Source organism: Saimiri boliviensis, chromosome 7 (assembly GCF_048565385.1).
Source record: "Saimiri boliviensis isolate mSaiBol1 chromosome 7, mSaiBol1.pri, whole genome shotgun sequence".
Lineage (NCBI taxonomy): Eukaryota > Metazoa > Chordata > Mammalia > Primates > Cebidae > Saimiri > Saimiri boliviensis.
In genome coordinates, this window is record NC_133455.1 from 20,697,275 (window position 1) to 20,719,275 (window position 22,001).

The 22,001-nt window shown below is 45.2% G+C and overlaps 2 protein-coding genes across 2 annotated transcripts in view; one reads left to right on the forward strand and one right to left on the reverse strand.

Annotated features, from left to right (window-relative positions):
* The window catches only part of PTPN11 (protein tyrosine phosphatase non-receptor type 11), a 105,720-nt gene that overhangs the window by 71,227 nt on the left and 12,492 nt on the right, over window positions 1-22,001 (reverse strand). Inside the window, exon 2 of the mRNA XM_039472139.2 lies at window positions 6,752-6,874. Within this exon, the coding sequence (XP_039328073.1) occupies window positions 6,752-6,874 (123 nt within the window). The remainder of the gene's footprint in view (window positions 1-6,751; window positions 6,875-22,001) is intronic.
* On the forward strand, window positions 12,496-18,146 carry LOC120364980 (interferon-induced transmembrane protein 3). Its single transcript, XM_039472141.2, has 2 exons — window positions 12,496-12,518; window positions 17,647-18,146. Exons 1-2 carry the CDS (start codon window positions 12,496-12,498, stop codon window positions 18,104-18,106), a joined length of 483 nt encoding a protein of 160 aa, XP_039328075.2. The 3' UTR covers window positions 18,107-18,146.

Here is a 22,001-nt window from a genome sequence, read left to right on the forward strand (position 1 = left end):
AGGAGGCGGGGCTTGCGGTGAGCCGAGATCACGCCATTGCACTCCAGCCTGGGTAACCAGCGAAACTCCACCTCAAAAAAAAAAAAAAAAAAAAAAAAACATTGAAGGCTAGGCTGGTGGCTCATGCCTGTAATCCCAGCACTTTGGGAGGCTGAGGTGGGCAGATCAGCTGAGGTCAGGAGTTCAAGATCAGCCTGGTCAAGAAGGTGAAACCCCATCCCTACTAAAAATAAAAAAAATTGCCGGGCGCGGTGGCTCAAGCCTGTAATCCCAGCACTTTGGGAGGCCGAGGCAGGTGGAGCACGAGGTCGAGAGATCAAGACCATCCTGGTCAACATGGTGAAACCCTGTCTCTACTAAAAATACAAAAAAATTAGCTGGGCATGGTGGCACGTGCCTATAATCCCAGCTACTCAGGAGGCTGAGGCAGGAGAATTGCCTGAACCCAGGAGGCGGAGGTTGCGGTGAGCCGAGATCGCGCCATTGCACTCCAGCCTGGGTAACAAGAGCGAAACTCCGTCTCACAAAAAAAAAAAAAAAAAAAAAATTAGCCAGGCGTGATGGAATGCACCTGTAATCCCAGCTACTGGGGAGGCTGAGGCAGGAGAATCGCTTGAACTCAGGAGGTGAAGGTTGTCGTGATCAGAGATCATGCCACTACACTCCAGCCTGGGCAACAGAGCAACACTCCATTTCAAACAAACAAAACAAAAGGCCGAGCACAGAGACTCACACCTGTAATCCCAGCAGTTTGGGAAGCCAAAGTGGGAGGATCATCAGAGGTCAGGAGTTCAAGACCAGCCTGATCAACATGGAGAAACCCCATCTCTAACAAAAACACAAAATTACCTATGAGTGGTGGCACATGCCAGTAATTCCAGCTACTCGGGAGGCTGAGGCAGGAGAATCACTTGAACCCAGGAGGCAGAGGTAGCAGTGAGCTGAGAACACACTACTGCACCCCAGCCTGGGCAACAATAGCAAAACTCCGTCTCAAAAAAAAAAAAAAACCTCAATGACACATACAACATGGATGAATCTCAAAAACATTATGTTTAGGAAAAGCAACCAAACAAAAAAATATACACTATTTGTATTCATTTATGTAACATATAAGCAAAACTAGTCTATGGGGATAGAAATGAGAAGAATGGGTGCCTCTTGGACTGAAGAAGACTGGAAAGGGACACAGAGGAACTCTCCATGGTGATGGAAATATTATATATTTTGATTAGGGTGTTGGTAACATGAATAAATACATTTAACAGAACTCATTTTAGGCCGGACATGGCTGCTCACACCTGTAATCCTAGCACTTTGGGAGGCTGAGGTAGGCTGACTGCCTGAGTTCAGGAGCTCGAGACCTGCCTGGGCAACATGGCAAAACCCTGACTACTAAAAATATAAAACTTAGCCAGGTGTGGTGGCGCATGCCTGTAGTCCCGGCTACTTGGGAGGCTGCAGAATGAGACTCACTTGCACCCGGGAGGCAGAGACTGCAGTGAGCTGAGACAGCACCACTTCACTCCAATCTGGGTGACAAAGTGAAACTCTGTCTTTAAAAAAAAAAAAAAAAAACACCTAATTTCACTAGCTGGGTGATGCAGCATACACCTCTAGTCGCAGCTACTTGGAAGACTGAGGTTGGAGGATCACTTGAGCCCAGGAATTTGAGGCCAGCCTGGGTAACATACCAAAATATTGTCTCATAAAAAAAAAAATTAGGCCGGGCGCGGTGGCTCAAGCCTGTAATCCCAGCACTTTGGGAGGCCGAGGCGGGTGGATCACGAGGTCGAAAGATCGAGACCATCCTGGTCAACATGGTGAAACCCCGTCTCTACTAAAAATACAAAAAACTAGCTGGGCGTGGTGGTGCATGCCTGTAATCCCAGCTACTTAGGAGGCTGAGGCAGGAGAATTGCCTGAGCCCAGGAGGCGGAGGTTGCGGTGAGCCGAGATCGCGCCATTGCACTCCAGCCTGGGTAACAAGAGCGAAACTCCGCCTCAAAAAAAAAAAAAAATTAATTAGTTAAAAAATAAAATAAAAAAAGAACCAGGCAAGAGGATTGCTTAAGGCTAGGAGTTCAAGGCTATAATACCCTATGATCACATCTAGGAATAGACACTGCATTCCAGCCTGGGCAACATAGCAAGACCCCATCACAATATAAACAAAAAAACAAAAGCCTCATCTCACTGTACATTTAAGATACTATACATGACCATATTTTTAAAAATCATTTTAAAGACACATGTAATGACACAGTTTCCAACATGAGGTACTGTTATCCCAAAAGCACAAAGCAACATATGCAAAAGGTTACTATATTCATTGAGGCATTATATATCATTTAAAAATATTGGACACACATTAGAGAAATGCAAATCAAAACTACATTGAGATACCATCTCACGCCAGTTCGGATGGCGATCATTAATAACTGTGGAGAAAACAGATGCTGGAGAAGATGTGGAGAAATAGGAACACTTTTACACTGTTGGTGGGAGTGTAAATTAGTTCAACCATTGTGGAAGACAGTGTGGCGATTCCTTAAGGACCTAGAAATAGAAATTCCATTTGACCCAGCAATCCCATTACTGGGTATATATCCAAAGGATTATAAATCGTTCTACTATAAGGACACATGCACACGAATGTTCATTGCAGCACTGTTTACAATAGCAAAGACCTGGAACCAACCCAAATGTCCATCAATGATAGACTGGACAGGGAAATGTGGCACATACACACCATGAAATATTATGCAGCCATCAAAAACGATGAGTGCGTGCCCTTTGTAGGGACATGGATGAACGTGGAAACCATCATTCTCAGCAAACTGACACAAAAACAGAAAATCAAACACCACATGTTCTCACTCATAGGTGGATGTTGAACAGTGAGAACACATGGAAACAGGGAGGGGAGCACTACACCCTGGGGTCTGTTGGTGGTAAATAGGGGAGGGACAGCAGGGGGTGGGGAGTTGGGGAGAGATAGCATGGGGAGAGATGCCAGATATAGGAGAAAGGGAGGAAGGCAGCAAATCACGCTGCCATGTGTGTACCTATGCAACAATCTTGCATGTTCTTCACATGTACCCCAAAACCTAAATTGCAATAAAAAAATAGGCCAGGCGCGGTGGCTCAAGCCTGTAATCCCAGCACTTTGGGAGGCCAAGGCGGGTGGATCACGAGGTCAAGAGATCGAGAACATCCTGGTCAACATGGTGAAACCCCGTCTATACTAAAAATATAAAAAAATTAGCTGGGCATGGTGGCTCGTGCCTATAATCCCAGCTACTCAGGAGGCTGAGGCAGAGAATTGCCTGAACCCAGGAGGCGGAGGTTGTGGTGAGCCGAGATCGTGCCATTGTACTCCAGCCTGGGTAACAAGAGCGAAACTCAGTCTCCAAAAAAAAAAAAAAAAAAAAAAAAAAAAAAAATATATATATATATATATATATATATATATATGACACAACTAAATCGCTACCTGTTGGTGACTGTATAAAGAAGTTATGAAATGTTCGCCCAATAGAGTGCTATGTAGCTGATTGAAAAGATGAGAGAAATCATTAAAAAATGTCAGTAAGTGAAAAAAATTACAAAGAAATATATTTAATGTTCTACTTGATGTGTAAAAATAAAAGTAAAATAGCAAGAAAAATATATATTTGCTTATTTTTGTAAAAAGAAACAGGGCCGGACATGGTGGCTCATGCCTATAATCCCAGCACTTTGGGAGGCTGAAGCAGGCAGATCCCTTGAGACCAGGAGTTTGAGATCAGCCTGGACAACATGGTGAAACCACATCGCTACTAAAAATACAAAAATTAACTGGGCGTGGTGGTGTACTCCTGTAATCCCAGCTACTTAGGTGCCTGAGTCACAAAAATCACTTGAACTCAGGAGGCAGAGGTTGCAGTGAGCCAAGATTGCACCACCACACTCCCGCCTGGGCAACAGAGCAAGACTGTCTCAAAAAAAAAAAAAAAGAAAGAAAAGAAAAAGAAGGATATATCAGTCATAAAAGAATCGTGAAGTGACAAAAAAAAAAAAAGAAGGATAAACGAGAAATTAATAGAAATGGTTACCTACAAGACGGAGATAGTGTGCAAGAGGGTAGGAGTAAGAATGAGATTTCTCAGGCCAGGCACAATGGCTTATGCCTGTAATCTCAGCACTTTGGGAAGCCGAGGTGGGTCGATCACCTAAGGTCAGGCTTTCAAGACCAGCCTGGCCAACATGGTGAAACCTCATCTCTACTAAAAATACAAAAAATTAGTAAGGTGTAGCGGTGGGCTGTCTCAGGAAGCTGAGATAGAATTGCATGAACCCGGGAGACAGAGGTTGCAGTGAGCTGAGATAGAGCCACTGCACTCCAGTCTGGGCAACACTGCAAGACTCCATCTTAAAAAAAAAAAAAAAAAAAAAAATGAGATTTCTCAGGCCACGTGCAGTAGCTCACACCTGTAATCCCAGCACTTCGGGAAGCCAGGGCGGTGGGTTACTTTAAGGCAGGAGTTGAAGACCATCCTGGCCAACATGGTGAAACCCAGTGTCTACTAAAAATATAAAAAAGTAACCAGGCATGGTAGCACATGCCTGTAACCCCAGCTATTTGGGAGGCTCAGGCAAGAGAATCTCTTGAACCCAGGAGGCAGAGGTTGCAGTGAGTCAGGTTTGCACCACTGCACTCCAGCCAGGACAAAAGAGTGAGGCTTTGTCTCAAAAAAAAAAAAAAAAAAAATGCCAGGGGTGGTGGCTCATGCCTATAATCCCAGCACTTTGAAGGGCCAAGCCCCAGGAAGATCATTTGAAGTCATCGGGAGTTCAAGACCAGCCTGGTCAACATGATGAAACCCCATCTCTACTAAAAATATAAAATTTAGCTGGGCATGGTGGCGTGCACCTGTAATCCCAGCTACTTGGAAGGCTGAGGCAGAATTACTTGAACCCAGGAGATAGAGGTTTTAGTGAGCCAAGATCACACCATTGCACTCCAGCCTGGGCAAAAAGAGCGGAACTGTCTCAAAAAAACAAAACAAAATTAGATCTGTATCAACCAGCATAGAGCTCCAAAAAAATTTAAGTTGCAAAATGATACATACATAATAAATCCATGTATATGAGTTTTTAAAACACACAAACCAACTTTATATTGTTCATACACAGTACACATGCAGTATACAACCATAAAAACATGTTCATGAAGAATATATGCCAACCTCTTGGTGGTTTCCTCTGTGGAAACAGGGAGGGAAATGGGCCTGGGCAGGGGAACAAAGGGGACCACAACTTCCTCAGTCACGTTTTACGTGTTAATAAAGGAAAGCAAGCTGAAGAAACCCTTTAAAAATATTTTTCTGTTTTTTTGAGATGGAGTCTTGCTCTGTCGCCAGGCTGGAGCACATTGGCACAGTCTCGGCTCACAACAACCTCCGCCTCCCAGGTTCAAGCGATTCTTCTGCCTCAGCCTCCTGAGTAGCTGGAACTACAGGAGCATGCCAAACGCCCGGCTAATTTTTGTATTTTTAGTAGAGACGGGGTTTCACCATGTTGGCCAGGATGGTCTCGATCTCTTGACCTCGTGATCCACCTGCCTCGGCCTCCCAAAGTGCTGGGATTACAGGCATGAGCCACCGTGCCCAGCCTAAAAAATATTTTTCTAATTAAGAAATCAAGCCGGGGGCCGGGCGCGGTGGCTCAAGCCTGTAATACCAGCACTTTGGGAGGCCAAGGCAGGTGGATCACGAGGTCAAGAGATCGAGACCATCCTGGTCAACATGGTGAAACCCCGTCTCTACTAAAAATACAAAAAAAATTAGCTGGGCATGGTGGCACATGCCTGTAATCCCAGCTACTTAGGAGGCTGAGGCAGGAGAATTGCCTGAACCCAGGAGGCGGAGGTTGCGGTGAGCCGAGATCGCACCATTGCATTCCAGCCTAGGTAACAAGAGCGAAACTCCGTCTCAAAAAGAAAAAAAAAAAGAAAAAAGAAATCAACAGAGTCTGATTGTGGTGGCTCACACCTGTAATCCCAACACTTTGGGAGGCTGAGGCAGGAGGGTCACTTGAGGCTAAGAGTTAAAGATCAGACTGGGTAATACAGTTAGACCTCATCTCTACAAAAAAATATTGTTTAAAAATGCTGGGCATGGTGGCACAAGCCTGGAATCCCAGCTACCCAGGAGGCTGAGGCAGGAGGATCACTTGAGCCCAGGAGTTCAAGGCTACTGTAAGCTGTGATCGCATCACTGCACTCCAGCCTGGACAACAGAGCAAGAACTTGTCTCAAAAAAAGAAGGCCAGGCTAATGTTTTGGGAGGCCAAGGCAGAAGAACTGCTTGAGACCAGGAGTTTAAGACCAACCTGGCCAACATTGAAAGATCCCGTCTCTATTTAAAAAATTAAAAAGAAATAAAATTTTAAAAGAAATCAACAGGAAGGGGGAAAAAATGCAGAAACCAGGTTCAAGATGTGTGGAACAAGGATCAAGTACTGGAGGGCTTAAGAACTTCTATGACCTAATCCAACTCACCTTCCATGAGGTCTCAGTGGGAGAAGAAAGGTCCCACTTATTCCCCTTCTGCTGAATGTCCAGGAGGCCACTCCCCAAGCCGGAAGGCAGCCCAGGGCTGAGAGAAGGCCTTCAAACTCCAAATGCAGGCAACAAGCTGTCCAAGCATGGTTTTACCACTTCCTACCTGGAAAATACTCAGGATTCTCTCTTGTAATTCCAACTTACCTAACGGAAAGTGTGAAGTCTCCAGGGTTACTTTTACTAGGCCTTGCCAAAAAACTGCCATCAACTCCTCTTGTCAATAGTAGGTTTTCTGCCTCCACACCAGTGATATTTGGGTGAAACCATCTTAAAAAGAAAGAGTAAGTAATAAAAAACAAGACACTCTTGTCAGCACTACTTTCCACATCAGCAGAGCTAAAACGCATTATGAGCAGAATAACTTTAAAAAATACGTATCAAGACCTTCCCTGTCCCTTCCCCTTCTTCTCCTTGGTCAATGCCTGCTTCCTGCCTTTCCCTTGGTAGGGATCTGGGATTCTGCTAGCACAGTAGGTGGGGCAGCGGACACGATCAGAGGGACTGGGGCTGGAGTATTAAGACGGTTCACTAATGGGACCAGGCCCAAGAAAACAGACCACGTGGTCGCAAGACTGAGCACATGGAATAAGAATAAATAAATTACAGGCCGGGGCAGTAGCTCACGCCTGTATTCCCAGCACTTTGAGAGGCTGAGGCGGGCAGATCACCTGAGGTGGGCAGTTTGAGACCAGCCTGACCAACTCGTCTCTACTAAAAATACAAAATTAGCAGGGTATGGTGGCACATGCCTGTAATCCCAGCTACTCGAGAGGCTGAGGCAGATGGATCACTTGAACCCAGGAGGTCAAAGTTACAGTGAGCCATGATCACGCCACTGCATTCCAGCCTGGATGACAGAGCTACACCCTATCTCCAGAAAAAAAGGAAAAAAAGTAGCCAACAGGATTTGTGAATGGATTACATACAAAACAGAAAAGAAAGAATGGAACAATTGTAACTCTAAGGCAAGGGTTTTGGGCCAAGGCAACTAGAAGATTGAAGGTACTGTGTATGAGATGCAGAAAAGGTGGGTAGAGGAAAATCAAATGTTAAACTTGGTACATGTGAAATGTGAGGTACCCACTAGTCCCCAAAGCTTCTGTTACATAGTAAGCAGTAAATATTAGATACTAATCATCATAGTTTTCATAATAAATATAAGAGTTTTGTTTTTTTGTTTTTTTGTTTTTTTGTTTTTTTTTTAGGCAGAGTCTTGCTCTGTCATCCAGGTTGGAGTGCAGTGATGCAATCTTGGCTCACTGCAACCTCGACCTCCCACCTCAGCCTCCCAAGTAGTTGGGATTACAGGAATGTGCCACCATTCCCAGCGAATTTTTGTATCTTTAATAGAAACGGTTTTCACCGTGTTGGCCAGGCTGCTCTCGAACTCCTGGTCTCAAGTGATCTGCCCACCTTGGCCTCCCAAAGTGCTGGGATCACAGGCGTAAGCCACTGCACTCAGCCAATGTAAGACTGTTTCGACAATAACTAATCAGAAAATGTAAGAATCCAGATGCAGTCTGACTTGAATATCCTTGTTATTGACATAAAGTGAAATTTATTTTTAATTTTTTCTTTTTTTCAGACAGAGTCTGACTCTGTCCCTCAGGCTGGAGTGCAATGTTGTGATCTTGGCTCATTACAACCTCTGCCTCCTAGGTTTAAGCAATTCTCCTGCCTCAGCCTCCTGAGTAGCAGAGATTACAGCCCTGTGCCACCATACCTGGGTAATTTTTGTATTTTTAGTAGAGATGGGGTTTTACCACGTTGCCCAGGCTGGTCTTGAATTCTCTTTTTTTTTTTTTTTTTTTGAGATGGAGTTTTGCTCTTGTTACCCAGGCTGGAGTGCAATGGCGCGATCTCGGCTCACCGCAACCTCCGCCTCCTGGGTTCAGGCAATTCTCCTGCCTCAGCCACCTGAGTAGCTGGGATTACAGGCACACGCCACCATGCCCAGCTAATTTTTTGTATTTTTAGTAGAGACGGGGTTTCATCATGTTGACCAGGATGGTCTCGATCTCTTGACCTCATGATCCACTCGCCTCGGCCTCCCAAAGTGCTGGGATTACAGGCTTGAGCCACCGTGATCCACCCACCTCAGCCTCCCAAAGTGCTAGGATTACAGGCGTGAGCCACCATGCCCAACCTATTTTTAATTTTTTCTATAGCACCTTATTGGCATTCGGGGGAGGAATCTAAATATCATTCTGATTAGCTGTCTTAAAGAAAAATTGTTAGGCTGGGCACGGTAGCTCACGCCTGTAATCCCAGCACTTTGGGAGGCCGAGGCGGGTGGATCACGAGGTCAAGAGATCGAGACCATCCTGGTCAACATGGTGAAACCCCATCTCTACTAAAAATACAAAAATTAGCTGGGCATGGTGGCGCGTGCCTGTGGTCCCAGCTACTTGGGAGGCTGAGGCAGGAGAATTCCTTGAACCCAGGAGGTGGAGGTTGCGGTGAGCCGAGATCGCGCCATTGCACTCCAGCCTGGGTAACAAGAGCGAAACTCCGTCTCAAAAACAAAAGAAAAATTGTTAAGGCTCAGACCAAAATAATGAAATATTCATTTGCTTTTTACTCTCTCTGAGAGCCTGTCAGAAGATTAAGTCTAGGCACAGTGGCTCATGCTTATAATCCCAGCACTTTGGGAGGCCGAGATGGGCAGACTACCTGAGGTGAGAAGTTTGAGACCAGCCTGACCAACATGGCAAAACCCGGTCTCTACTAAAAACACAAAAATTGCCCAGGCGTGGCGGCACACAGTAATCCCAGCTACTCAGGAGGCTGAGATAGGAGAATCGCTTGAACCCAGGAGGTGGAGGTTGTAATGAGATGAGATCACGCCACTGCACTTCAGCCTAGGTGACAGAGCGAGACTCTGCCTAAAAAAAAAATAAAAATAAAAAAGACCAGCCGGGCGCGGTGGCTCAAGCCTGTAATCCCAGCACTTTGGGAGGCCGAGGCGGGTGGATCACGAGGTCAAGAGATCGAGACCGTCCTGGTCAACATAGTGAAACCCCATCTCTACTAAAAATACAAAAAATTAGCTGGGCATGGTGGCGCTTGCCTGTAATCCCAGCTACTCAGGAGGCCGAGACAGGAGAATTGCCTGAGCCCAGGAGGCGGAGGTTGCGGTGAGCCGAGATCGCGCCATTGCACTCCAGCCTGGGTAACAAGAGCGAAACTCCGTCTCAAAAAAAAAAAAAAAAAAAAAAAGACCAGGCATGGTGGCCCATTCCTGTAATCCCAGCACTTTGTGAAGCCAAGGCAGGTGAATCACAAAGTCAGGAGTTCAAGACCAGCCTGGCCAAGATGGTGAAACTCCATCTCTATTAAAAATAGAAAAATTAGGGCCGGGCGCGGTGGCTCAAGCCTGTAATCCCAGCACTCTGGGAGGCCAAGGTGGGTGGATCACGAGGTCAAGAGATCGAGACCATCCCGGTCAACATAGTGAAACCCTGTCTCTACTAAAAATACAAAACATTAGCTGGGCATGGTGGCGCGTGCCTGTAATCCCAGCTACTCAGGAGGCTGAGGCAGGAGAATTGCCTGAACCCAGGAGGTGGAGGTTGTGGTGAGCCAAGATCGCGCCATTGCACTCCAGCCTGGGTAACAAGAGCGAAACTCCGTCTCAAAAAAAAAAAAAAAATAGAAAAATTAGCTGGGCGTGATAGCAGGCACCTGTAATCCCAGCTACTCGGGAGTAAGAGAATTGCTTCAACCCGGGAGGCAAAGGTGGCAGTGAGCAGAGATCATGCCACTGCATTCCAGCCTGGGTAACAGAGTAGACTCCATCTCAAAGAAAAAATAAATTGAGACAGAATATCACCCAGGAAAACGTCAACCTCAATTTATGTGATGCCTATTATTCTAACATCCAATACTTTGCATTCAGTATGATTAAACTATTCCAGTTTTTTGTTTGTTTTAAAAAAAAAAAAAAAAAAAAAAAACCTTTCCTTGCAGCTTCTTTGATCTGTGGTTCCCACATAGAGGCCCAGAGCTCTAAGAAATCAAAAGTAATGACAATGGGGTTCTAGCTATTTATAATTTTTCAAAAAGGTATAGTAAAACTCTTACATTAAGCTTCAATTTGTCTACTTACATAAGGGAATTAAAATGTCAACTCTCTTTTGCTTTTGGCTGCAAAACAATTATGTTAATTGGGTGTGGCAGTTAGAAACTGAGTGGCATATGTGCCTTCTACCAAGAGGAAAAAAAAATGGAAAAAATAATTATTACATAATACAGGTTTGGAGACCAAATCTTTCAGAATATTAGGTTTATGGTCTGTCCTTTTTTTTAAAAAAAAAAAAAAAAAAAAAAAAAAGGACAATTTAGCCATGCACAGTGGCTCATGCTTGTAACCCCAGCACTTTGGGAAGCCAAGGCAGGTAGATCACCTGAAGTCAGGAGTTCAAGACCAGACTGGCCAACATGGTGAAACCCCACCTCTACTAAAAATACAAAAAAATTAACCAGGTATGGTGGCATGGACCTATAGTCCCAGCTACTCAGGAGGCTGAGGCAGGAGAATCACCTGAACCTGGGAGGCAAAGTTTACAGTGAGCAGAGATGGCGCCACTGCACTCCAGCCTGAGCAACAGAGTGAGACTCCACCTCAATAAAAAAATAATAATAATACAAAAATTAGCTGGGCATAGTGGCTGGTGCTTGTAAACCCAGATACTTGGGAGGCTGAGGCATGAGAATCATTTGAATCCCAGAGACAGAGGTCACAGTAAGCTGAAATCACACCACTGTGCTCCAGCCTCAGCAAGGGAGCAAGGCTCCATCTCAAAAATATAATTTAAAAGGCCAGGCATGGTGGCTCACGCCTGTAATCCCAGCACTTTGGGAGGCCGAAGCAGGTGGATCATCTGAGGTGAGGAGACCAGTGTGGCCAAGATGGCAAAATGCCATCTCCACTAAAAAAAAAAAAAAAAAAAAAAAAATTAGCTGGGCATGGTGGTATGCACCTATAACCCAACTACTAGGGAGGCTGAGGCAGAAGATTTGCTGGAACCCAGGGGGCTGATGTGCAGTGAGCCAAGATTGGCCACTGCACTCCAGCCGGTAAGACTCCATCTCAAAATATATATATTTTTCTTTTTTCCTTAAAAAAAGGACAATCCCTTCCCCAAATGACAGGCTGGGAATCACTAACACGTGGTGGCAAACCCTTAAGGGCAGGGTTTAGACTCTGGTGCCAGGTTGTCTTGGTCTGAATTCCAACTCTCTGTGACCCTGGGCTAGTTATGTAACCTCTCTGTTAAGTCCTATAAAATGGAAAGTGTAATCCCAGCACTTTGGGAGGCTGAGGCGGGCGGATCGAGAGGTCAGGGGATTGAGACTGTCCTGGCTAACACTGGGCGTGGTGGTGCTCGCCTATAGTCCCAGCTACTTGGGAGGCTGAGACAGGAGAATCACTTAAACCCAGAAGGTGGAGATTGCAGTGAGGCAAGATCACACCACTCCAGCCTGGGCAACAAAAGCAAGACTTCATCCCAAAACATAGGAAAAAAATACTAAAATTAGCCAAGTGTGGTGGGATGCACCTGTGGTCTCAGCTGCCCAGGAGTCTGAGGTTTCAGTGAGCAGAGATTGCACCACTAAACTCCAGTCTGGGCAACAGAGCAAGACTTCATCTCAAAAAATAAAAAATAAAAAAATCGGCCAGGGATGGTGGCACGCTCCTGTAGTTCCAGCTACTCAGGAGACTGAGGTGGCAAGGTCACCTATTCCCAGTAGCTTGAAGATGCAGTGAGCTATGATCAAGATGCTACCGCACTCCAGCCAGGACAAGAGTGAGCCCCTGTCTCTAAAAAACACATACAAGAAAACAATAAACAAAACGACATGAAAACCACACCCTCAATAAGAGAATGCCCAAACTTCCAGATTACCTGTAAGTAAAAAAAGAAAATATACCAAATATCAGTGAGTGACTGCTCATCCTCCTACTCCAAGCCTTTGTGCAAAACAAGAGCATTTTGAGAAAAACAGCATGGTGTAGAGAACAGGGGAGCTAGTAGCAGGCCTAAAATTGCTCCAAAACCACCCCCAGAAACAGAAAGTCCACCCGAAGTGTGAAAATACTTCTGGTACATCAGAGCCCTGTTTATGGAAAAGGGGCATGATTCCAGGGGGAAAGACTAAAAAGTTCTAGAAATAAATCAGAAAACCTAGAACGAATGTGTAATTTTTCAGGGAAATACAGTCTACAAAAATTAATCCATTAGAGTAAGAACTTAGACCAATTTGTTTAAAAAACAACAACAACAACAAACGAAACAGAGGGAGCCTCTTTGAACCTATTCTGGTTGAGGGGCTACCTGATTAAAAATAAGAAAAAATAGAGAAAACAATTAAGGAACTACCGCGCAGAAAATCACCAGGCCCAGATGGTTTCCCAATGGAATTCTACCAAACCCTCAAAGGCCAAATAGTCCCAATTCTTAAAATTATTCCCGAGTACTAAAAAGAAAGGAAAACTTCCAACTTCCTTTTACAAAGTAATGACTTTCTTTCTTTTTTTTTGAGACAGAGTCTCACTCTGTCGCCCAGGCTGGAGTACAGTGGCATGATCTCGGCTCACTGCAACCTCCACCTCCCGGCTTCAAGTGATTCTCCTGCCTCAGTCTCCCAAGTGGCTGGAACTACAGGTGCAGCCACCACGCCCGGCGAATTTTTCTATTTTTAGTAGAGACGGGGGTTTCACCATCTTGGCCAGGCTGGTCTCCAACTCCTGACTTTGTGATCTACCCACCTCGGTCTTCCAAGGTGTCGGGATTACAGGTGAGCCACCGTGCCCGGCCGAAGCAGAATTTCTCAGCAAAATACAAACAGAATCCAGTATCACATTTAGGAAATAATTTACCATAACCAAGTGGTTAGAACCATATATCAGAATAAATTCTAGGCCAGAGACGGTGGCTCATGCCTGTAATCCCAGCACTTTGGGAGGCCAAGGTGGGTGGATCACCTGAGGTCAGGAGTTTGAGTCAAGCCTGACCAAAATGGTGAAAGCTTGTCTCTACTAAAGGTAGGAAAATTAGCTGGACGTGGTAACGCATGCCTGTAACCTCAGCTACTGCGAAGGCTGAGGCAGAAGAATCGCCTGAACCCAAGAAGCAGAGGCTGCAGTGAGCTGGGATCATGCCACTGCACTCCAGCCTGGGTGACAGAGCGAGACTCCATCTCAAAAGAAAAAAATAAATAAATAAATAAATAAATTGTAAATAGATTAAAAACCTAAATGTGGGTGGGACGCGGTTGATCACACCTGTAATCCCAGCACTTTGGGAGACCAAGGCAGGTGGATCACTTGAGATCAGGAGTTCGAGACGAGCCTGGCCACCAGGGCGAAATCCCACCTACACTAAAAAAAACAGTAGCAAAACTTAACCCGCACCCGGCCCTGTACGCATGCGCAGAGCTTGGGGGTTTGGGGAGTCTTCACTGCGCAGGCGCCGAGCAGTCGCTGAGCCTCCAATCAGCTGGGGGCACATCTGGTGTCTCTAAAATGGAGTCTCGCTGGGCGCGGTGGCTCAAGCCTGTAATCCCAGCACTTTGGGAGGCCGAGGCGGGTGGATCACGAGGTAAAGAGATCGAGACCATCCTGGTCAACACGGTGAAACCCCGTCTCTACTAAAAATACAAAAAATTAGCTGGGCATGGTGGCGCGTGCCTGTAATCCCAGCTACTCAGGAAGCTGAGGCAGGAGAATTGCCTGAGCCCAGGAGGCGGAGGTTGCGGTGAGCCGAGATTGGGCCATTGCACTCCAGCCTGGGTAACAAGAGCGAAACTCCATCTCAAAAAAAAAAAAAAAAAAAAAAAAAAAGATGGAGTCTCACTCTGTCCTTCTGGCGTCCCTAATATAGAGCCTCACTCTTGTCGCCCAGGCTGGAGTGCAATGGCGCGATCTCGGTTCACTGCAACCTCCGCCTCCCAGGTTCAAGCAATTGTCCTGCCTCAGCCTCCTGAGTGGCTGGGATTACAGGCGCGCACCATCACACCCGGCTAATTTTTGTACTTTTTAGTACAGACGTGGTTTCACCACATTGATCAGACTGGTCTCGAACTCCTGACCTCGTGATCCGCCCAGCTCGACCTCCCAAAGTGCTGAAATTACAGGCGAGAGCCACCGCACGCGGCTGAAGCATAATTTCTAAACAAAATATAAACAATCCAATACTACATTTAGAAAATAATTCACCATAACCAAGTGGTTAGAACCATTTATCACTCCATGTATCAGAATAAATTCTAGGCTGGGAGAGTGGCTCACGCCTGTAATCCCAGCACTTTAGGAGGCCAAGGTGAGTGGATCACCTGAGGTCAGGAGTTTGAGACAAGCCTGACCAACATGGTGAAACCCCGTCTCTAATAAAAGTAGGAAAATTACCTGGGCATGGTGGCGCATGCCTGTAATCTAGCTACTGCGAAGGCTGAGGCAGGAGAATCGCCTGAACCCGGGAAGCAGAGGTTGCAGTGAGCTAGGATCATGCCACTGCACTCCAGCCTGGGCGACAGAGCGAGACTCCATCTCAAAAAAAAAAAAAAAAGAATAAATTGTAAATAGATTAAAAATCTAAATGTGGGTGGGGCGCAGCGGCTCACGCCTGTAATCCCAACACTTTGGGAGACCAAGGCAGGTGGATCACTTGGGGTCAGGAGTTCGAGATCAGACTGGCCAACATGGCAAAACCCCACCGCTACTTAAAAAAATTTAAAAAATTAAAAAATTAAAAAGCCGCGCCTTGGGCGCTGGGCCTGCACGCATGCGCGCGGCTTGGGCGGGGGGGGGGGGGTCTTCACTGCGCAGGCGCGGAGCACTCACTGCGCCTCCAATCAGCTCTGGAGTACGTTCGGTGTCCCTAAGATGGATTCTCACTCTGTCACCCAGGCTGAAGTGCAATGGCGCGATCTCGGCTCACTGCACCTGCCGCCTCCCAGGTTCAAGCAATTCTCTTGCCTCAGTCTCCTGAGTGGCTGGGATTACAGGCGCGCACCACCACACCTGGCTGATTTTTGTGTTTTTTTAGTTGAGACAGGGTTTTACCATGTCTCAACCTCCCAATTCAATTGCTTTTTTTTTTTTTTTTGAGACGGAGTTTCGCTCTTCTTGCCCAGGCTGGAGTGCATGTTACCCAGGCTAGAGTGCAGTGGCGTGATCTCGGCTCACCGCAACCTCCGCCTCCTGGGTTCAAAGCAATTCTCCTGCCTCAGCCTCCCGATTAGCTGGGACTACAGGCGCGCGCCACCATGCCCTGCTACTTTTTGTATTTTTAGTAGAGACCGGGTTTCACCTTGTTGACCAGGTTGGTCTCGATCTCTTGACCTCGTGATCCACCCACCTCGGCCTCCCAAAGTGCTGGGATTATAGACGTGAGCCACCATGCCCGGCCTCAATTGCTTTTTAAGAAAAATTCACTACCTGGTAAAACCTCAAGTCAATTCTAACTTGCAATTTGAGGGTCTTTAAACAAACCATTCTCTAGAAACCATGAAACTTAAATTCAATTCCATTCAGAGGCGGACAACTTAACAACCTACAGTCCCTCCCACTGAGTTCAGTGCTATTCTCAGCCAAAAAAAGAAGAAAAAAAAAAATCTTCATTTCTATACAAAAGCAATGAAATGCCAAGTCTCAGAAAAACAGCCATACTATTAAATCTGGATGCATATTTTGCTCTTCTAGCACTTACTGGTGTTTTTCAATCTGCAAGACTAAAACCCATGAAAGGGGAAAAGTATCAGGAAAATGCTTCTAAAAAACACATTTTACAAATCTGATTTAAAACATTTTACAAAATCTGATTCTTGGTTATTGAAGCAACCTACAGAGCCACATCACTGTCTCAAATCCCAGAATGCCACATCTCTTGGGCAAGCTAATTAATCTCTCTGCTTAGATTTTTACACCTGTAAAATGTGGATAATAAGTGTTTACCTCACAGAAAATGAGAATTAACGAATTAATGCTTTTAAAAGAATTATAAAGCATATAAAGCATATACTAAAAAAAAGCTTGTTTGCTTGTTGTTACCTTAATGGATACATAAAACAATTATTGACTATAATTTCTCTACCACGGATTGTACCTTTTATTAATATGCAATTACTCTAGTATTAACTTAATATTTAATACTCTATCTTGAATGCTACTTAGTCCGATATTGATACCACCTGAATCTCTTTTGCCCATGTTCATTTATTCTTTGTCACTCTGTACTAATTTGTCTTTTTGAAGCAGAACACAATTTTTTTTTTCTTTTCTCAAAATATTTTTTATAAAATAGAGGGGTCCCACTATGTTGCCCAGGCTGGTCTCAAACTCCTGGGCTCAAGTGATCCTCCCACCTTGGCCTTCTAAAGTGCTGGGATTACAGAAATGCCTGGCCTGGATTTTTTATTATTATTATTCCATCTGGCTCAGCCATTAATTGAAGGACTTAATCCATTATCACTGACAGCTCATGTTTGGTCTCTCATCTGTTGATTGTTTTCTACTTTCAATATTTTGTTTTCTGTCTTTTGCCACTTAGTGACTTCAGTTACTGTCTACTTCACGCAGACACCTGTTTCTTATTCTAATAGGATTCTAATTATTTTTAAATTTTTGTTTTCTTTTTTTTTTTTTTTTTTTGAGACAGTTTCGCTCTTGTTACCCAGGCTGGAGTGCAATGGCGCAACCTCCGCCTCCTGGGTTCAGGCAATTCTCCTGCCTCAGCCTCCCGAGTAGCTGGGATTACAGGCACGCGCCACCATGCTCAGCTAATTTTTTGTATTTTTAGTAGAGACGGGGTTTCACCATGTTGACCAGGATGGTCTCAATCTCTTGACCTCGTGATCCACCCGCCTCGGCCTCCCAAAGTGCTGGGATTACAGGCTTGAGCCACCGCGCCCGGCCTTTATTTTTAAATTATACTGGTAACTATACTGTAGTATTTCCAAAAAAAAAAAAAAAACTTAATCCTACAGTTACCAGGCTATTGAAGGGAAAATAACTTTTGCCTCTCTTCGACTGAAAGTGAAGAATTTCGGAGAAGCATCCCAGCAACCCCACCACGGCAGGTCTTTCCGGACACCAGGAACCACACTGTCCAAACCTTCTTCACTCCCGCCAGCACCGACCGTCCCCCAAACTATGAGATGCTGAAGGAGGAGCATGAGGTGGCTGCGCTGGGGGTGCCCCACAACCCTGCACCCCCGACATCCACTGTGATCCACATCCGAAGCGAGACCTCCGTGCCCGACCATGTCATCTGGTCCCTGTTCAACACCCTCTTCATGAACTCCTGCTGCCTGGGCTTCATAGCGTTCGCCTACTCCATGAAATCTAGGGACAGGAAGATGGTTGGCGACCTGACCGGGGCCCAGGCCTACGCCTCCACCGCCAAGTGCCTGAACATCTGGGCTCTGATTTTGGGCATCATCATGACCATTCTGATGATCATCATCCCAATCCTGATTCTGCAAGCCTATCAGTAGATCCAGAGGAATCACCCGGGCCAGGGGCTCTGCCCGTGACCTGTCTCCCTGGTATCCAGATTCCATCCCTCGCCCTGCCCCCAGCCCATCCTGTATCAACCCTTTACCCTCACACACTTTTTTACAGTGGTTCAATAAAGTGCACGTGCTCCTGGAAAGAAAAAAAAAAAAAAAAAAGTGAAGAATTTCTGGCTGTTGCTCTATTAGTCTGCATTAAATGAAATGCCACAGGCTCAGCTGCTTCATTTTAAACACTGGTTATACAGCCTGTGCCCCCATAATCTATCTGTTTATCTGTTCCCCGACTGTCACCACTGTCATCTCTTCTTTTTCAAAAATAGATGGAAAGAATTTCTTACATTCATCCTTGACCTAACCCCTGTGATGGCAACCTCAAACATACTATTATTAACTGCTTTTATGAAGATCTTTGTACAAGGCGGGGTGAGGTGGCTCACACCTGTAATCTCAGCACTTTCGGAGGCTAAGGTGGGAGGACTGCTTGACGCCAGGAGTTTAACATAGGGAGGCTCCATCTCTACAAAAAATTTAAAAATTGGTGGGGCACTGATGCCACACACCTGTAGTCCCAGTTACTTGGCAGGCTGAGGTGGAAGGATTGCTTGGGCCTAGGACGTCAGGTTGCAGTGAGCTGTGATTGTGTCATGGAGCTCCAGCCTGGGCAGCAGCATTTTCGGAGGCCAAGGCAGGTGGGTCACTTGAGGCCAGGAGTTCCAGATCAGCCTGGGGGGCAACATGAAGAAACCCCATCTCTACTAAAGATACAAAAATTAACTGGGCATGGTGGTGTGTACCTGTAATCCCAGCTACTTGGGAGTCTGAGGCATAAGAATTGCTTGAACCTGGGAGGTGAAGATTGCAGTGAGCCAAGATCGTGCCACTGCACTCCAGCCTGGACAAAAGAGTAAGACTCTCTCTATCACAAAAAAAAAAAAACCACAAGCCTTGTATATATACATATATACACTGACATATGTGCATGTGCATAAACACACTACTCCCTCTGTGCCTGCCTGTGTGAAACACACTTGACACACATACAAATGGGATTCTCCTGTTTTACACTCTGATTTTTTCACATACTACAACTTGAAGATCTTTATCAGTACTTTGATGGGTTTTTTGTTGTTGTATTGAGACAGGGTCTCACTCTGTTTTGCAGGTTGGAGTGTAGAGCTGTCATCATGGCTCATTGCAGCCTCAACCTCCCAAGCTCAAGCAATCTTCCCACCTCAGCCTCCTGAGTAGCTGGGACTACAGGAATGCACCACTATGCCCAATGCCCATCCAGTTTTTTTTTTTTTTTTTGTAGAAATGGAGTCTTACTCTCTTGCTCAGCCTAGTATCGGAACTCCTGGCCTCAGTAGTCCTGCCTCTGCCTCCCAAAGCATTGGGATTACAAGTGTGAGCCACCACAACTGGCCCATACCCAGGACTTCTTGACATTTTACAGGGTGTTTTGTTGTTTTTTTTTTAAACAGTGTTTTACTCTATCTCCCAGACTGCAGTACAGTGGCACAATCATGGCTCACTACAGTCTCAGCCTGCCAGGGACAAGTGATCCCCTCTCAGCCTCCTCAATAGCTGGAACCATCAAGGCATGCACCACCACAGCTGGCTAATTTTTTTTCCTCTGTAGAGGTAGGGTCTTGCTATGTTGCCCAGGCTGGCCCCAAACTCCTGGCTTCAAGCAATCCTCCTTCCTTGGCCTCCCAAAATGTCGAGATTATAGGCATGAGCTACTGCACCTAGTAATCTTTTTTAATGGCTACACAATACCCCATTGTACAAATGTGCCAGCCATAATCTAACCCTTCTTATAGGACATTTATGTTATCCTGTTTTTTGTTATTACAAATAATGCAGCAGAACATATCCTTTACAATAATTTTTACATACTTTTACAAATAAATCTGTAAAATTACAGTTTTAGAAATAAAATGGCCAGGCGCAGTGGCTCAAGCCTGTAATCCCAGCACTTTGGGAGGCTGAGGCGGGTGGATCACGAGGTCAAGAGATCGAGACCGTCCTGGTCAATATGGTGAAACCCCATCTCTACTAAAAATACAAAAAAAAGTAGCTGGGCATGGTGGCACATGCCTGTAATCCGAGCTACTCAGGAGGCTGAGGCAGGAGAATTGCCTGAACCCAGGAGGCGGAGGTTGCGGTGAGCCGAGATCGCGCCATTGCACTCCAGCCTGGGTAACAAGAGCGAAACTCCGTCTCAAAAAAAAAAAAAGAAAGAAAAGAAAGAAAGAAAATGGCTTTGTCAAGATATAGTCATGCCTTGCTTAACATGAGGAATATGTTCTGAGAAATGCATGATAAGGTGACTTTGTCATTGTGCCAACATCATGGAACATACTTACACAAACCTAGATGGCAGAGCCTGAGTTATATGTATAACCTATTGCTCCTGGGCTACACAAATGCACAGCATGCTACTGTATGGAATACTGTAGGTAACTGTAACAAAATGGTATTTATATATCGAGACACATCCATACATAGAAATGGTACAGTTTAAATACAATGAAAAAGATTAAAAATGGTGACCAGGTGTGGTGGTTCACGCCTATAAATCCAGCACTTTGGGAGGCTGAGGCAGGCGGATCACTTGAAGTCAGGAGTTCAAGACCAGCCTGGCCAACATGGTAAAACCCCGTCTCTACTAAATATGCAAAAATTAGCCAGACTTGGTAACACACTCTGTTAGCCTGTAGTCCCAGCTACTTGGGAGGCTGAAGCAGGAGAATCACTTGAACTCAGGAAGTGGAGGTTTCAGTGAGCCCAGATCATGGAACTACACTCCAGCCTGGGTGACAGAGCAAGAGTTCTTCTCAAAAAAAAAAAAAAAAAAAAAAAAAAAAGTTAAAATGGTACATCTATACAGGACAGCTCCATTATAATCTTTTTTTTTTTTTTTTTTGAGATGAAGTATCTCCCCATCATCCAGACTGGAGTGCAGTGGCCCAATTTCAGCTCAACTGCAACCTCCACCTCCCAGGTACAAGCGATTCTCCTGCCGCAGTCTCCTGAGGGGCTGAAATTACAGGCACCCACCACCACACCCAACTAATTTTTTTGTATTTTTTTAGTAAAAACGGGGTTTCACGATGTTGGCAAGGCTGGTCTCAAACTCCCGACCTCAGGTGATCCACCCACCTCGGCCTCCCAAAGTGCTGGGATAACAGGTGAGAGCCACTGTGCCTGGCCCATTATATTCCTATGGGACCACCATTATGTATGCCGTCCATCATCAACTGAACCATCATGTGGCACATGACAATATATAATTTTTTTATTTTGACAAATATTGTCAAACTGCCCTCAAAATAAGGTACTGGTTTGGACAGCCACAGAGTGTGAAATCCCCTGTTTTCCCTCACTTGTGTCAATACTACATATATTACCAAACTCTTTCATCTTTGCCTCTCTGATTAATGGAAAATGGTATCACGTTAGTTTGCATTTCTTCATGAGACTGAGCACTTTTTCATGTTTTCAAGCCACTTGTTTTTCCTTTTCCATGAGTTACCAGTTTGTCATTGCTCATTTCCTATTGGATTTTTTTTTGGTTTTTTTTTTTTTTTTTTTTTTTACTCATTTATAAGAGCTCTTGATATAACCAGAAAATTACCCTTTAATGTGTGTGTTGCAAATATTTGTCTCCTTCCCCCCCGCCCCGCCTTTTTAGTCCGTGGTATTTTTTTCCCTACAAAGGTTCATGTTGGCATGGTTAAATTTATCAGATTTTTCCATTATGACTTCTGGGTTTCTTGCCATGCTTATAAACTATCTTAATTCACAGCAGTGTTGTGTGGTGGAAATTAATTAATACATCCAAAATGCTTAGCACAGAACCTGCCCTTGG